The sequence below is a fragment of the Chiloscyllium punctatum genome, chromosome 4, assembly GCF_047496795.1.
Source record: "Chiloscyllium punctatum isolate Juve2018m chromosome 4, sChiPun1.3, whole genome shotgun sequence".
NCBI lineage: Eukaryota > Metazoa > Chordata > Chondrichthyes > Orectolobiformes > Hemiscylliidae > Chiloscyllium > Chiloscyllium punctatum.
Genome location: NC_092742.1, coordinates 82,549,307 through 82,568,161, shown reverse-complemented (window position 1 = coordinate 82,568,161; position 18,855 = coordinate 82,549,307). Strand labels below are relative to the sequence as shown.

Below are 18,855 nucleotides of genomic sequence, written 5' to 3'. Positions count from 1 at the left end.
CACTCACTTCTCTTGATTCCTTTTAAGATGTTCCTTAAAACATAAAGCTTTGATCAAGCTTTTGGTCATCTGCCCATCTGTGTGTCTTGGTGTTGAATTTTGCTTCATAATGCTTCTGTGAAGTGCTTTTGGATGTCAATACAGGAAAGACTGCATAGAAGCTGGTACTGTCAGAGTTGATTACAATATTGACATTTCTTCCTCCTTTTATATTAAGTGAGGAATATTAATGTTCAGGCAAATAAGCACTAAGCAAGTATTGCATATACTGAACAATGGATACTTTCCAAAAGGTGCATCTTAATCCTAAACTCAGACAAGAATCTTGTACCACACCACTACAAATTTTTCCATTACTCACACCAACTGTCCTAATATTGCTCTGAAGAAATTGCTAATTTAACATCACTTTCTATTGAATAAAGAACTATTCAGAACCAAGTTAGCTGCCCAGGCTAACTTCCCATTTGAGGCTTTCACCACATTTGGGCTAGATTGTAACTCAAGCTCCAGTACTGAAAGTGCACAGAAACAACGCACTGCTATTCATTCATGAAGGACTTTTGCGACATTGGTGTCATCTTGTTTGCATTTGTTAGCTTTGTCCTGGAGCTCAAAATTGAAAATATCCTCAGCTAACTTCAGTAATGCAGTCCGTGACAAATTAGTTATTTCAATTTCACTTTTAGTAATCACAGGCTAATGGATGTTCAATTGTATGTCGAAGCAGGCAAACCTTTGCAACTGAACATTTTGCCAACTTGGAGGGGGGTGTTTTGGAAGGTTCATTGCTCAACCTATATTGACTCTTGCCTCAAAGACAATACAATGAAACTAGAGCAAGGGGGTAACCATCTTTCTTCTTTCCTCTTAACAAATTAAAAACCCCAGTAAAATAAAACTCTGAGGTTCCTGAATCAAATTAATACTCAAGGAGCTTTCTGTGGCTTCTCAGCTGATTGATTATACAGGGTTGATGCAGAAAGGCCACAAGACACAAAAGGAATTGTTCATGTCCATGCTTATCTCTTGTCTGTTAAGGAAAGGGACAGTTGCCAAGGTGCCAACTGTGTAGAAATGTTGTGCTTCAAATAATTCTCATTAAGAAATTAAACGCAAAACACAAAAATTTTATTCCTGACCGCTGCTAAAGTCGAACTCTCTTCGCCAACAGATCACTGCGTTCCACGTACATAACCAACATGTTGAACATTTTCCTTAAGAATCAAACTGTCGACCCCTCGCATGAATAAAAGGCTACCATTCAAAGGTGGCAATTTAAAATTAGACCAAAGAAAAACCTCAAGAACTATAAAGTGTTAGATTTCAAAAAGTCTTCATCTGTTTAATATTATTGCATGGGCTTGAATACTTGGAACATATATAAATTTGCTCATCTTTACCAAGTTAATAGGAAGGGAAGCTTTGTAACTATCTGTCCAATCGGAGACGCCAAATGTACCATAAACCCTTGCTTGGCATAATGAATACTTAAACAGAAGAAGTACAAACCTTCCAAGACAAATTGGATGTCTGAATCCAAAGTCAGAATCACTCCAAATAATTTGTATTTTATATACCGTTATCATACACATTCTACAAATTTCTGTATTAGCATTTCTTCAATAAATTGACTTATTTACATAATTGTTAACAAAAACTCGCACTGTTTTACAGGCCAGTGTCTTGTGGAGTTCCAGTTAAATGCTTTCATCAGTGACATTGAGGCACTGGTATGAGGCAAGTGCAAATCATATCATGTCTTCTGCTTCTTCTCAGCTGGTGAGTAGTCCGGATCCAGCTCTTTTCGCAACCTTTTTAAGCCTCCAGAAGGCTGGCCAGCCTCAGCTGGTGACAGGGTCCCTTGACGACAATCAAATATTTTCTGCAATGCTATCATTTTTTTAGCACACTCGTAATGCTCACTTATCCCAGATTGGGAACAGTCTTCCTTGTGGTGTAATGAAGCCACCTGTACACAGCCACCGGCTTCGGATTTGGAGGCCACTGCGGAATCCATTTGCTCTGAGCACGTTTGTTCACAGTGGCCTGCACACTGCCTTTCAAAAAGGCCGTTATTGCAGGAAGTCTCTGAACACCTGTCTTCCACATCACAAGTCCTAGTTTTGGATTTATCAATGTGGTCAGAATTACTTCTTGCTCCAACTAAATTGATTTCTGGAGATAATGTGGACTTAAATTCCTGACCAGATTCTTCTCTGCTTATCTGCTGTGTAGTTTGTGCATTCACACATTCCAACACCTGTGCGTGACCACATAGCTCTTGTGCCTGGTTGCCAACTACTTGACACTGGTTAGTTAGGTTACTGTTGCTTCCAACACAGACCGATTTGCCATTAACCTTTTTTGCCTCATAACAATGCTCAGCACAACTACTGGGGACATCTTCAACAACATAAACCTGTTCTCCAGGTGTAACTTCCTTTACAGGTGTTACAGTACTGCATTCATGACCAAGTGAAAGTGAATGCTTGCTCTTTGCCTGTACTTTTCTATTCTCTGCTGAGCTGGTACTTTCACCATTGTGTTCGTCAAAACAACTTTCCTCTCTAAGTCTGTGAGGTACTACTGGACCTTTCCTTGCAGAATCATTTTCTTGTGTTGAAGTATTTATTGAACTGCCTCTCTCACTTGTGTCTGGCATATCTGCCAGTGACAAAAACGCCGTGGTGTCTCCCTTTGTTTTCAACTGTGATTTGAAAGTGTTCTGGATTTTGCTGTAGGCTTTATAAACCTTTCTGACCTCAGATTCACTGTCTGAGTAAGGAGATACTCTTCCCCTGTTGTCAAACTCAGTGCTGCTTCTTTCTGGGGAGGACGAAGCTGACGAATTATCACCATCACATACTTGGGAATAGTTACGACGAGTCTCAGCACTACATTGCTTTAACTTTTTGAGCAGTGAAGTACTCCTTTTCTCCCGACGGAGCTTCTGTTTGGCTCTCGCGGCGTTCCTCTGCCGCATAGATGCACGGCGCCTACCATTACTGCTGGAACTACTGGAATCATTTGCCTCTGGGCTCGGTGACCGAGGCCTCTTCACGGGATCGGCATCAGAGTCTGTATTTACCTGTTGGTAGTTGTTCTCTGAGGAATCAGAGTCATTTGAGAGAGTTCGAAGCCGCTCGTCTTGGTAGCGCCGGAGGGCGGACAATCTCTGCCGACGTGACCGCAGGTCTTCCCGGACTGCGGATGTATTCAGCAGCTTCTGTCGGTCCAGGGTGTAGGTTGCCTCATCAGAGTCATCCCCCTGCTGGGGCGACAGTGGCAACGAAGCAGACGATTCTGTATCGCTGTATCCTGAACGCTCACTCGCCCCTGCACGCAGCTGAAGAATTGTACTCTCGTTCAGGTCACTGTCCGAGTCAGAACTCCAACCCTCAATCTCACGCCGTACAAGAGAGTCAAAAAAAGCCATCATCCTTGGATCTTCCTGAACAGACTGGTTAGCGTAGTCATGAGACAGACCACTCCCACTGTTTAAGACAAGGCTGATGTACTCTTCATGGGTGTAAAGATTGCGGGTGTCATCTTCCACTGCTCCTTCTAAGTCTCCAGCACAATCTGGTTGGAGGTATGGACTCCACACCTGTATTAAGAAAGCACAGAACATTGTGTTTACCCTAACAGCAACTCTTCCGGAACAATTTTTTTTAAAGAAAACAGTTTTTACATAAAACAACATAAATAGACGATTATTTTCAGATTTTATAATATTATGCACTACTAAAATTTACAGCTCTCGCATATCCTTATGGAAATTCACTGAAGGTAGACAAACTTTAGCCTCAATTGTAAGAGAAAGCTTTGCACTTAAATCGCAATAGTCCAGGCCACAACAGTAACAATGCATAAGCATTTACTCTGTGATCAAATAGCTGATTTAAATCAAACTGAGAATCTTTTTATAGCGATCAGTTTTATCGCAATCTTGCGAGAGAATTTCACCAATACCTATACCATCACTTAATTATTTAATCGAGGACCTTCAAATGAAAAGAAGCTGCTTTGAGAAACAATATAAATTAGGGAACAAATGTTGGACCTGAGGGATAGGTGAGAAGGTTTGGTTGATCCAAAACATGGATTGAAATCTTTGTAAAGGGTGGCTATAAAGATGGAGAATTCCATCAGCAAGCAGAGACAGATGAAGATTTCCATCAACATGACCGTGCTGTCGAGAAAGGCACCGAGTATATCAGCATAAAAAGGTAAAACATAACATAGATAATTGTACCAAGATGAGAAATTCATACAGTCAAGAGAAATTTGAGAGTAGATTCAGAAGATATTGCAGTGGCAACATGGTGAGTTATCACTACTTGACAGGCCATGTCCCAAAAGACACTAGACACTCACCGGCAGGCACTCAGGGGGCCAGACAACAGGAGGATGTTGTGATTGGAATATGAGACCCAGAAGTCATAAATATTTATCCTTCTGCTTTTCGGATGCCGAAAGTAATAAGCATATAAAATGAAATGATTTTCAACTGTGATCTGAAGGTGTTCTGGATTTTGCTGTAGGCTTTATAAACCTTTCTGACCTCAGCCTCGCTGTCTGAGTGAGGAGATGCTCGCCCCCTGTTATCTAACTCAGTGCTGCTTCTTTCTAGGAAGGATAAAGCTGACAAATAATCACCTTTGATAGATCTTCCACAATCTCAGGGCACCGTATGGCCAACCAAGTATTTTTAAAATGTAATTAATGCTGTAATGTGAGAAATAGTCTGATCAATTTGTGCACCGCCAACTCGTACATTTGATAATGACCAAATCTTTTATGATGTTGATTGAGGGCAAAAACTGGCCAGGAAATAGGGGGTAACACTCTTGCTCTTCTCTTAAAACACCCCAAGATAATTTTACATGAATCCAAAAGAGAAATTGGCTAGCATCCAAAATAAACACCACTGACAGAACAGCACTTCAACAGTATTTCGCTTTTAGGTTTCTTATAATCTACGAACTCCTGATGTCGAAGTGAGTGTACTTCTGGCTGAGCCATGGTTAACAGCAGTTAACCAATGCAACCAAAAGCAACAGGCTGATGAGAGCTGCACCTGTAGAGAAGGCAGACGACCATTTCAAAAACAAACATATATCCAGCTCTCTTGTGAAGCCTCCACCACTCTCCCAGACAACTCATTCCAAATCCTAACTACGCTCTGAGTAACAAAGCTTCACCTCTCCTCACTCCTAGCTCTTGTGCTGACAGTCTTGAAATCATGACCCTTAGTTACTAACATACCAACTAGTGGAAACGGAGTACCCTTCTTCACCTTGTCAAAATTCTTCACAATTTTGAACACCTCAATAAGCTCACCTCTCAATCTTTTATGCTCTAAAGAGAATAAACCCAATCACTCTAATCTTTCCTTGTATCTAAAATCCTCATTCCTGGTATCATTCTAATAAATCTCCTTTGAACTGTCTCCAGGGCTATAACATCCTTTCTTAAATAAGGTGCCCAGAACTGAACATGATGTGATCTACCCAATGATTTATATGGATTTACAATCACTTCCTTGCTGTGGAATCTAAAATTGTAAATTAGTTTTCCTGTGAGTTCATCACAAATTTGTGGGAGAAAGAAAGTCAAAGCAATTTTATTTTCACTAAAGTGTCATACATCTTTACTCCAGAGATTGGAGTATTTTGGTATGTGTCATTTCAGGTCCTCAATATCTGTATTGTAATATTGCAGAAGCGATCGCAGCCTGGATATAATTAACATAATTCCACAGTGAAGCACTGGTCCAAAAGGTGCACGTTCCAAATTCAAGAACATTTTGACTTCAGAGACATTTAATCCACATACAAACAAAAATCACATCTTTAATTTGTGAAGTAGTCATCAGTCATCAGTCCATATTTCTTCTATTCCACCTACAGACAAAATCTGGCTTTGCAAGGAACTTTTGGGGACCTTTCTCAATGTGATGAGAAAGAAATTGCATTTATGGTCCTTCATGTTCTCTCAGCACAGCTAGTCAATCTTTTAAGGTTCATGAGTGATCAGTGATGAAAGTCCTTGGAAAGGAAGTCAAGTTTAAGTGGATTCCACAAGTCATAGAGCATTCCTGCAGTAGAATGTTTGTATAATGCCACTATGACACTCAGTAAATGTTCTGGTGCCTGAGCTACATGGCACACTAATTACTATCCTTTAATTAATACTTTTGTCCTGGAGAAACAAGCTAGCATGACTCAAAATTGTTTAGTTCCTTAGGTTTGTTCTGGACCCACAATAAAACAAATCGTCTTGACAAGTGTCAATCTTTGATCTTAGCTTAGGAGGTGGATGGCCTAGTGATATTATCACTAGACTATTACTCAATGATGTAGGGACCTGGGTTCAAATCCTACTATGGCAGATGATGGAATCTGAAATCAATAAGTTCTCAAATGGAGAGTCTAATTATGACCATGAATCCATTGTCGACTGTTAGAAAAAAAAACCCATCTGGTTCCCTAATGTCCTTTAGAGAAGGAAACTACCATCCTTAACAGATCTTGCCTACATGTGACTCCAGACCCACAACAATGTGGTTGATCCTTAACTGCCATCTGGGTAATTAAGGATGGGCAATAAATGCTGCCTTAGCAGTGACACCCTCATCCTGCGAATGAATTTTTCAAAAATGCCATACTTGGTCAAATGCAGCCTTTCTATCAAGGTTTGTCACACTCACCTCACCTCTGGAATTCAGCTCTTCTGTCCATGTTTGAACAAAGGTTCTAAGGAGGTCAGGAGCTGAGTAGCCCTGGCAGAACTCAAGCAGGGTGCCAATGAGCAGGTTATTGCTAACAGCACTGTTGATGACACCTTCCATTACTTATATTTGATAGTAGACTGATGGGGAGGTAATTGGCTAGGGTAGATTTGTCTTGCTTTTTGTGCATAGGGCAAACCAGGACAATTTTCCACATTTTTGGGTAGATACCAGAGATGCAGCTGTACTGAAACAGCTTAGCTAAGAAAGTGGCAAGTTCTGGAGCATAGGTCTTCAAGTACTATTGCCAGAATATTATCAGGGCCCATGGCCATTGCAGTATCCAGTGCCTCCAACCATTTCTTGATGTTAGAGGAGTGAATCAAACTGCCTGAAGACTGGTATCTGTAATGTTGGGGGAACACTTAAGGAGGCCAAGATCGATCATCACTTGGCACCTCTGGCTGAAGATAACCGCGAATGTCTCAGCCCGGTCTTTTGCACTGATTTGCTGAGTTCTTCCATAGAGGATGGGGTTGTGTCGAGTCTCCTCCTCCTCCAGTGAGTTGTTTAATTGTCCACCATTATTCACGACTGCATGTGGCAGGTCTGCAGAGCTTAGGTCAGATTGATTGGCTGTGGAATCGCTTAGCCCTGTTGAGCACTTGCTATTTATACTGTTTGGCAGTAACTCTGTTTGGTAGCTTCACCAGGCTGACACCTCATTTTCAGATTTTGCCTGGTGCTGCTCCTGGTACTTTCCATTGAACCAGGGTTGATCCCCTGGCTTGATGGTAATGGTTGAGTGGGGGATATGCAGGCCATGAGGTTGTACTGGGGTACAATTCTGCTGCTGATGGCCCACAGTGTCTCATGGATGCCCAGTCTTGAGTAGCTAGATCTATTTGAAGTCTACCTCATTTAGCACGGTGATAGTGCCACGCACCACAATGTAAGGTATTATCAATGTGAAGGTGGGACTTCACAAGGTCACTCTTACCAATAGTGTCATGGACAGATACAGCTATGGCAAGCAGATTGGTAAGGTGGAGGCCAAGTATGTTTTTCCTCTTGTTGGCTCCCTTACCAACTGCTGCAGACCCAGTTTAACAGCTATGTCTTTTAGGATATAATCAGCTCAATCAGTAGTCCTTCAGCTGAACCACTCTTGCTTATGGGCGCTCAAATCCCCCATCTACCATAAATTTCATGCCCTCTCCATCCTTAGTGCTTCCTCCAAGTGTTGTGCAACATAGAGGAGCACAGAGTCGTCAGCTGAGAGAAGATTGTGAATGGTGATCACCAGGAAGTTTCCATGCCCATGTTTAACCTGATGCCATGAGACTTCATGGGGCCCAGAGTCAATGTTGATGACTCCCAGGGTAACTCCCTCCCGTCAGTATCGCACTGTGCTGCCACCTCTGTTGGGTCTGTCCTGCCAGTGGGACAAGACATATCCAAGAATGGTGGTATCTAGGATATTGTCTGTGAGGTATGATTCCCTGAGTATGATTATGTCAGGCTGCTGCTTGACTAGACTGTGAGACAGCTCTCCTAACTTTAGCACCCGCCCCATAATGTTAGTACATAGCACTGTACAGGGCTGATAGAGCTGCTTTGACAGTTGTTTCCAGTGCCAAGGTCAATGCCAGGTGGCCCATCTGGTTACACTTCTTTTTGTAAGAAAGTGACTGAAGCAACTGAGTAAGTGGTTCGCTTGGCCACTTCACAGGGTGGTTAAGAGTCAACCACATTTGTGCATATCTGGATTCGCACGTACGCCAGGTCCCCAGAACACTACTTGAGTTTCTGGATTAATAGTCTACATGCCTTCCCAGGCAGGGACCTAAATCAACATGGAAGGAGGAGAGTGACAGTGTCCAATATACCATGCTCCGACCAAAATAAATGATCTTTTTGCCAACAAACCCATTATTGAGGACAGGACAAGATGCCAACCAAAATCAGCAGCACTGGTGTAAAATGCTGTTGTCACTACCTTCTTTCTGTGCATACTGCAGTAGAGCTTCCCGTGAGCAAGCTAATATTCACCACCTCCCATTCTGGAACTAAAACAGCTCATATGCCAAAACCTAGGTGCTCAAGAGCCACATTGCAAGGCTGTAAACACTTATTAAAAACAAATAGAATGCAGAGATTTAAATATGGCTCCCAAGTTCCTGTGTCAATCAGGTGTGGCAGGCGGAAATGTCGGCGGATGATTTGATTTATGCGAAGGTTGGTAGGGTGGAAGGTGAGCACCAGGGGCGTTCTGTCCTTGTTATAGTTGGAGGGGTGGAGTTTGAGGGCGGAGGGGCGAGATGTGAACGAGATGCATTGGAGGGCATCTTTAACCACATGGGAAGGGAAATTGCGGCCTCTAAAGGAGGCGGCCATCTGGGGTGTTCATCTCCCAACAGACCCCGCCACCAGGGATATATTTCCCTCCCCACCCATTTCTGCTTTCCACAAAGACCGTTCCCTCCATGACTATCTGGTCAGGTCCATGCCCCCCACCCTCCCTTCCTGGCACTCCCCCCTGTCACTGCACGAATTGCAAAACCTGCGCCCACATCTCCTCCCTCGCCTCCATCCAAGGCCCCAGACGAGCCTTCCATATACAAAGTTTCACCTGCACATCCACCAATATCATTTATTGTATCCATTGCTCCCAATGTGGTCTCCTCTACATTGGGGAGACTGGACACCTCCTCACAGAGCGCTTCAGGGAACATCTCCAGGACACCCGCACCAATCAACCACACCGCCCTGTAGCCCAAGATTTCAACTCCCCCTCCCACTCTGCTGAGGACAAGTCAGTCCTGGGCCTCCTCTACCTCCGCTCCCTCACCACCCGATGCCTGGAGGAAGAACGCCTCATCTTCCATCTCGGAACATTCAACCCCAGGGCATCAATGTGGATTTCACCAGTTTCCTCATTTCCCCTTCCCCCACCTCACCCCAGCTCCAATTTTCCAGCTCAGCACCGTCCCCATGACCTGTCCTACTCACCTATCTTCCTTTCCACCTATCCACTCTCGGACCTATCACCTCCATCCCCACCCCCTTCACCTATTGTACTCTATGCTACTTTCTCCCCTCTCATTTATCTCTCCACTCTGCAGACATCCTGCCTCTATTCCTGATGAAGGGCTTTTGCCCGAAACGTCGATCTTTCTGCTCCTTGGACGCTGCCTGACCTGCTGTGCTTTTCCAGCACCATTCTAACCTAGACCCTATGTCAATCAGATCCTGTCACTGACAACACTGCTCCTCCCATATGTCCTTTTGTGGAGATGGAAGTGAAATATACAACTTCCAGTGTTAATTCTCCATCAAAGAAAATGCATTCACATGAAGATATGTAAGCAACAATAAAAAGGTCTTAAGATCGGACATGAAGAACATATCAAGTAGCAGCCTTAACACCAAGGAGGGCTAGTAGCTCACTGAAGATACAAGGGTCCCCCTTATGACACATGAACGTGCTCTCAAACAGTGATGTAATTTTAAAGACTGGACACAAGAACATTTCCTGTACTTACAAATGGCTCGTTTACATTTTCCTGCATTGTGCTCTGACTTGTGTACAAATCAATATGCAAACACATTCCAGAACAGAACCCGTACACAACCCAAGGACTGCCTGTACTGCACCACCGTGTGGAAAGGCTGATGATGCAACATACATGCTTTAGCTTTAATACCTCAGCATTTCTCAAAGCAGGACATATAATTTGAGATCAGCCACTGGATACTGTAGCATTAGACACGGAAACCGAATGTCAATTTTCACTGCTCTTCCAATGCAGAGGATCAGAAATGGGATTTTTTTTTGTAGCCCCGAGAATTATCACAGGGAGCCCAAAGAAGATGCTAATGTACACAATTCCAAAGGCAATCAGGAACATGCTGAGGGGGCAGTTTTCCTGCAATTAATCTTTCCTATCAACTACTCTGAAGTATAGGAAAAGATCAATTAGTTGATTTCAAAGGCAATTTCAGTAATAGGGAATTTCAACACAATTTCATTTAAAACTGAATATTCAAGTTGAAAATCACTAAGTGGAGACACCACAAAAGTCAAAATAATTATGTGGTTAGACAGTATGCTCACGTGTAAAACTACACAAAGATTAAAACAAATTAATGTAGGAATAAACATTGTATCATGATATACATACAGATAAATCTAGAACTCAGAACAGTTTAATCCAGACATGTAAAACAAAAAAATATAGTTACCCAGAATGAGCCAGGTTCCCGTATTCACAAAGTTTACTGTCTACACTAACTGCCATATTAAAATGGTAGTTTTGTTAAGGAAATCTTCAAATAATGTAATCTCAGTTTATGATTCAGTTTATATAAATGGCCAAGTAGCTGAAGTATAATTTGATCAACAGCAAACTGATTCATTGTACAACATACCTTGATAATCTTTTCCACACCTGATGAACAGATCATGTATGAATGAGAGTTAAAGCGCACTTGATTGACGATGGAACGATGGCCCTTCAGCACCATAAACGCACCATTCACAATTCTGGCAGGGCCTCCTGCAAACAATTCACAGAAGTATAGTTACATATCATCTTGACTTTAAACACTTGTAAATGTTGCCCGTATTTTTGACAAATACACATTAGATTCCAGTGCATAGTCAGTCACATAGTTGCATAAGTAAACCAAGATAATTTTGTCTCCCAATTATGGGGTCAAAATTGCTGAAGGTGTACTACTGCTTTCAATAATCCAATGAAGAAAGAAAATTGGGTTTATCCAAGTGCTCAAAAGGTTTAATTCATTACTAGAAGGCCATACTCAAACCTACAATTAAATTTTAATCATTCTTCTTGCTGACAAGTTTCCCAAATGCTAATCATCTTCTCCCACCATGATCTCTTGACATTCCAAAAACAAAGTGCCATGGTAATGTTCTTGCTGCACTTGCAGTGTTTAAAAAAAAACTTAAGTTCTTAAATAATATGCAAGAGAGCCACCACATACAATGCTATGCACATCCACCACAAGAACACGTTTTAATGGCTCCTAGCAAAGTGTAGACTGGCAGCTTAGCTCTCCAGTAAGAGGCCCAGACCATCTGAAGGATGAGATGTGGCTAAAGTCTTAATGTCCTGGCTGTGGGACTCTGAAGTTAAAGGAGTTGGATCCTCTGTGGCAGGACACCTAAAAGAGCAGCAACCCAGGCCAGTCCTGCAAAATTAGGGAGGGACACTGTTGCTCTTTCTGCCTCCCAGAAGTAAAGTCCAACCTACGCTAAGGCTCCACAATGCAAGATCCTCGCAGTTCTACCCAAGAACGCCACAGGGAATGCATGTTTTATCATAAAATATTGTACGCAGCTGGACTCCTTCTTTAAGCAGCTGTTTGGTACACCTAAATAAGGACCTCATCGAAGAATGTCATAACAAGGATGCAACAAGATCTTCCATTTTATCTTTTAAGCTGCTACTGTTGTGATGGATGGAGGTCCATTAGATCCATGCTCTAATTTTAGTTCCAAGTGTCAATTTAAACTCACAATAAACTCAATGTCAATCTCCACCAATTTCTGCATAAAACAAGCCTGGGCTGTTTCCAACAGGCAAAGAGTCACACCAGAAGTCTATCAGAATTTGCTACAAATTAGTAATGTCATCCAGAAAGAACGCAAAAGATTGTTTTATGGGGTGAAAAACAAATTGCAAGAACCAAATAATAGCAATTTTAAATGTTTTCTTTATCCATGTAAAGCAAAATTTATGTACACCACCCACCCTTTCCTCCTATAAAGGATACAACTGCTGTTGTTTTCCTACAAATTATCATAAAACACTTTCGCTTAGTCTTCTCTACCCACCCCTCTGACAAGTGAGTCACTTTCCCAGAAGTAACATGACTATAAATACAGATGCCGAGAAGGTAAGGAGAAAAAGTAAATCTACATCGTTCCATTTTGTGCTGCTATTCGTTTACAATCCAAGAAGGTACCATTTTGATTTCATTTTGTCGAACTGCATGAATGCAGAATTCATACCATTTGTGAGAAAAGGTAAACCCCCTTAAGCACCTTCCTTTCAAGCGCCTAACAGATCATTAAATTTCCAGGCTAAATTTTTTTAAGAAGATGGATAAATGGTAAAGAAAATTAGGAAAATTTGACTCAAGGATTAATTTGATCTGATTACAGAGATTTAGTTCCATGCTCTTATTAAAATAACATCCTTAAGTTGGGGGGTGGGGGGCACACAGTGGTTAGCAGTGCTGCCTTGCAGCACCTGGGATGCGGGCTCAATTCCAGCCCTGGGCGAGTGTCTGTGTGGTGTTTGCACATTCTCCCTGTGTCTGTGTGGGTTTCATCTGGTGCTCTCCGGGGGACAGAAGAGAAATGTTGCTGTAATTGGGGAAGTATAGTTAGGGACTTAGGCACTGTTCTCTGTGAACAGGATCAAGAATCCCGAAGGCCGTTTTGCCTGCCTGGCGCTCAGGTTCCGGTTATCTCATCTGGACTGCAGAGGAACTTGGAATGGGAGGGTCAAAATCCAGCGGTTGTGGCCCACTCAGGTACCAATGACATAAAGAAAACTAGGGCAGAGGCTCCGCTAAGGGGGTATGAACAGCTAGGAGCTAAATTAAAAAGCAGAACCAAAAAGGTGGTAATCTCTGTATTAGCACCTGAGCTAATTGACACAGGGTCAGTAAGATTAAGCAGATAAATACATGGCTCAAAGATTGGTGTGGGAGAAATGAGTTCAAATTCATGGGACATTGGTACCAGCACTGGGGCAGAAGGAACCTGCTCCAATGGGATAGTCTTCATCTGAACTGTGCTGGGAGCAGAGACCTAGCGAATCTCACAATCTCAGCTGTAGACAGGGCTATAAACTAAATGGATTGGGGTGTCAGTTATAGGCAAAATTAGAAAACCCAAATTAAAAGAGGAGTTAAGAGTGCAGAACTCAGGAGAGGTTATTTAAAATTGCCAGCACAGACACAAATAGGACAGAGTATCTGGAAAGGGTTAGCAAACAAACTTCAAAGTACAGAGGAACCTCGATTATCCGAATATCAATTATCTGAATTTCGGATTATCTGAAGATGATTTCAAGGTCATGCAAAAACATAACATCAAAGAGGTAAGTGTGTTTGATTTATCTGTACTGGAGAACATGTGAAAACACCGGCAAAAACAAAGAAACACAAGCAGCAGCGACTGGATTTTTTTTTAGGTAAGGTTTGTTACACAGCCCTTTGCAAAAGTAAGTGTTTTACAGTACACAGTATTCCCGTCACTTTACCGGGCCGTTCATGAAAAAAAATGCCAAGAACATTAATGCACGAGTTCCTGCAAACTGACAAACGCTCTTGTGATCACAGAAGCTGTTCAGGACCTTGTTTACAAGGAGTCTTCACCACTCCTTGCCAAATACTAACTACTGTTACATTTAAGAAGCTTTGTCATTTTATCATTGCTTTATTTGGTTTATTATGTGAAATCTGTGTTCTCTTGTGCTCAATACATTAAAATTATCGATTTAAACAAATTCTCTGGTAAAGCACACGTTAGATCAGCATGGCTTCCCTTGTTTAAGGTAAAGTCAATTATCCGAATAATCGATTATCCAAACGAAATAGTGCCCACCCATCTTGTTCAGATAATCTAGGTTCCTCTGTACACTGGAGAAACGAATGACAATGTGAAGAGGGATGGTTAATACAGGACTGAAAGTGTTATACTTGAATGCATGCAGTGTAAGGAATAAGGTAAATGAGCTTGTAGCACAGATCAAAATTGCCAGGTATGACATGGTGAGCATCAGAGAGACTTGGCTGCAAGGGGATCAGGACTGGGAGGTGAATATTCAAGGATATACATCCGATTGAAAAGGTAGGCAGGTGGACAGAGGGGGTGGGGTTGCTCTATTAATAAGAGAAATTATATCAACAGTTAAGAAACGAGGTAGGATCAGATAGTGTAGAGTTACAGGGAGAAACAGGAGAATGGGGTTGAGAAACTTATCAGCCATGATTGAATGGTGGAGCAGACTCAATGGGCTGAATGGCCTGATGTCTGCTCCTCTGTTTTATAGTCTTATGGACAATATTAAGGTATTTACCCAGATTAAAACCTAGACTTCCACCTCATCACCATTAACCTTACACACCTACCATCTTCCATCCCAGCCATTCATCCATCCAATCATAAACATTCAAACTGGACCTTTAAAACTTATTAGACACCTTATGTCACAAAAAGGAAACTTGTTGGGTCTTTCCCCAATTTTACTCCACTGGCACGGAGCTCACTGGAGGATGCTGCGCTCTGCATTTCTGATAAGGCCAAGCTTGGGTGATTGAAGAAATGCAAATCATTATCAAGTACTCAGGTGGAGCAGTGATCTGATGATGATTGCTACTATTCAGATTATATTAACTCTGCTGGCAGTAAAGTGTCAGACAAGTTTACATAAACAGCCCTGTTATACATGTGGGTATTGAAATTAGTAGTAGACAAAGTTGGGAGAAAACACATCTCTACATAAGATTCTACACAAGATACAGTACATGATCCTTTCTGCGAAATCTTTGGGGCCAGTTGCTTTTCAGTTTTTGGAATAAATGACATTTTCACAGCGAAATAAAAAAACCTAACAGCAGATGCACGTGTGAATAGTACGAGCGCTGAGACACAATTGACATCTGCTAGTGCTAGGCCACACTGCCACATTACAGCTGAGGAACATGGTTTGAGTGGTGTGAAGTTGGGTCACCTGTTCGCACGCCAAAATGACACTCCACACTCCACGAAAAGTATATTGTATTTCGGAATTTCGGCTTTCAGGTAAAGGATTGTGTACCTGCATTTTTTTTACTTATTCAAAGGCCATGAGAGAGACAACGAACAGTCGCAAGACATAAAACCGAGCAAAATAGGCCAGATCTTGAGGCAGGTGAACAATTTACATAATTATCCCAGGAACCACTTGCTCCAGACCCTTCAGCTTAAAAATATTTTGCAACATAACTTGCTGGAAGAGCATCTCCTTAACTGATGAAATTTCAGGGTCAAGATTGAAACAGTGGAATGACTAAGATGGGAGAAAAATAACCAAATCAGGTAGAAGAGGAGAATGGAGAGAAAGGAAGATTAGATTAAGATCACATAAAAACATAAAAGGGCAACAAACAATGTTATCAATTTAGCACCTGAAGAGTCCCCAAAGCTTAAACTGTCCCCTCTCTAATGCCAACAGATGACAATGATCAGCAAATACTTTGTTGCTTTTTAAATTACTTCACTTAACTCTCTATGGTGAGTTGAATATGTAAGTAACATGCAAATCCAGCAAATACTTAAAAATAAAGGGGAGGATATGGGTGACATACATCTAGTGCAAAGCAACAGCAGAATGACATAAAATCAATCAGCATGTTCTGGAGATTCAGAATTCATGCTGTACCTCATACCCCTGAAGGGACTGGCTGACTTGCACATTAATAACTTTCTTTCTTGTTAACACGGCTTCCCCCTCCCACCATCACAATCCAGCTGAACCTGAGGGCAGGCTGAAACAGCACACTCCAGTCAAATTATAGGATGCTCGGTTTGAGCAAAAATATCCAATTACCAACCTTTCTTACCAGCTGGTATTTAAAATTATAGTGATAATCCCCCTTAAATAATAATTTTCAAAAAGCTAATGCTTAAAATGCTGCGAAGTAAAATCTAACATAGTCAGTTTCTGCAAACCGATACTTCAAAAGTCAAGGCTACATCAAACAAACCTGCAAATCATTATACATTTCTCTCTCTGCACATCTGAAATAAATATTGTTAGAAAATTAAATGTTCACACCATAGAACTGCTTTAGGATGGCAAACAGAACCTTAATAGCAATGTGACACTGCTATTGGCAGAAGTTACAATTGCAGTTAGAAGCAAGCAAAATATGTTCCAGTGAGACACCTTAAAACTCAGAATACCTCGAGAGCAATTGTTGATGTTGACTTGAATTTACAACAATCAGTTTTAAAAACATCAAGGAACTATGTAGACTGCTGTCAGATAACAATGGAATTTATATATTAAATACTCATTTAGAATGTTGCTCACCAGGATTGGAATGGTTTTAAAATAATCATTCATAATGGTTTTTCAGATCTGTGTATTTTTTTCTATGTGGGATTGTAGGAAATACCAAAACCTATTGCAACGACGCAATGAAACTGAAAAATAAATTACAGTTATAGAGCACCTTTCAAGATCTCAGAACAAATCTCCTGTTACATACAAAATGGGTCAGTTGAATTGTGTGCAGCCAAGTCCCACACCCAGTACCACATAAACAACAGGTGAGACAGAGAATTAACATCTCATTGGAAATGTATCTTCAAGTACTGCACTGATATGAGAGCTGAATTATCTACATATATGCCAGGAATGAGACTTGGATCCACAACCATCTTAATGTGAAGCTACCATTAAGGCAAGGCTTACTTGGTACACCAATACTTATATTAAAGGAAGCCATGACTTGGAGATGCCAGTGTTGGACTGGGGTGAACAAAAGTTAAAAATCACGCGCCAATTTATGGTCCAACAGGTTTATTTGGAGGCACGAGCTTTCGGAGCAGTGCTTCTTCCTCAGGTGGTTGTGCCTTACGATCTTATTCTCCACAACCACCTGATGAAGGAGCAGCACTCTGAAAGCTAGTGCTTCCAAATAAACTTGTTGGACTATAACCTGGTGTTGTGTGATTTTTAACTTTATATTAAAGGATGCAAGTTAAAAAGCTGATAGAAGGGACTCTTGTGGTGCAGTGGGTGTCCCTACTCATGGACCAGGAGACCCAGATTCAAGTCCCACCTGCTCCAGGTGTGTAAGAACATCTATGAACAGGTTGATTAGAAAAATAGCTTAAAAAGCTGACAGAGCAATCAAGAGTAATCAATAAAGCAAGTAGCCTGCACATATCGAGGCAATGGTCTTTGCCATCACCCATCAGGGTGTCAAGCAAGCAGCATTTTCAAGTTTGCTTTATGTGGAATACACGTGAATTCCAAACAAAAAAAAAGGAAGAACTGCAGATGCTGGAAATCAGAAACAAAAAAGGAAACTGCAGAACAACTGTGAAAGTGTGTCACTGGACCCAAAAGTTAGCTCTGCTTTCTCTCCACAAATGCTGCTCGACCTGCTGAGATTTCCCAACAATTTGTTTTTGTTGCTGCCACACGTGAGTTGTTGAACAGGATAATAAGGCTCTACTCAGAAGTTACTGAAATATATTTTTGATTGATAATTTTCATTTATTTGTGAATACCTTGTATGACAATTAAGTTAAAAAACACATAACACCAGGTTATAATCCAACAGGTTTATTTGGAAGCACAAGTTTTTGGAGTACTGCGCCTTCATCAGGTAGCTGTGGAGCAGGACCATAAAACACAATTTATGGCAAAAGATTACAGTGTCACACAACTGAAATGATACATTGAACAAACCTAGACTGCTATTAAGTCTTTCATCCCAGAACTTCTTTTTTTTACATCACATTCTTGAGATAACAAGGTTTTATTAAAAAAAGGTGACATCACAGCTCAGATGATGCATTATAGGTGTGAGGTAATGTATCCTAATCTTGAGTCAGGCTGGTTCTATTTCCGAAGTGGAATTTACAAAATATTACATGGATTGACAGCCTGCAGATTATACATTTTTTGAGCAAAATAGCATGTATCTGCAAATACAATTTCACCCCATAAACTTATCTTTGTGTGTGCATGCATGAGAGAGATGGAGAGAGAGAGAGATGGAGAGAGAGAGATGGAGAGAGAGAGATGGAGAAAGCGTGTGCACGTGACTGGGGAACACTTCAGCCGTCAGGAACATTTGGCCTCGGATCTTCAAGTGACCATTCTCCAAGGCGGACTTCAGGATAGGCAACAACACAAAGTGGCCAAGCAGAGGCTGATAGCCAAGTTCAGCACCCATGAGGATGGTCTCAACTGGGACCTTGGGTTCATGTCACATTACAGGTGACCCCACTACACTGTACACTCTCTCTCATGCACACACACACACTCTTCTATACTCTCTCACTCACGCAGACCCTC

The 18,855-nt window shown here is 41.5% G+C and overlaps 1 protein-coding gene across 1 annotated transcript in view; it reads right to left on the bottom strand.

Moving 5' to 3' along the window:
* Positions 1 to 1,109: 1,109 nt before the first annotated feature.
* The window catches only part of dcaf5 (ddb1 and cul4 associated factor 5), a gene marked incomplete at its 5' end in the record, with an annotated part of 79,394 nt that continues 61,648 nt past the window's right edge, over positions 1,110 to 18,855 (bottom strand). The window contains 2 exons of the mRNA XM_072567888.1: positions 1,110 to 3,610; positions 11,168 to 11,295. Of these exons, the coding sequence (XP_072423989.1) occupies positions 1,757 to 3,610; positions 11,168 to 11,295 (1,982 nt within the window). The remainder of the gene's footprint in view (positions 3,611 to 11,167; positions 11,296 to 18,855) is intronic.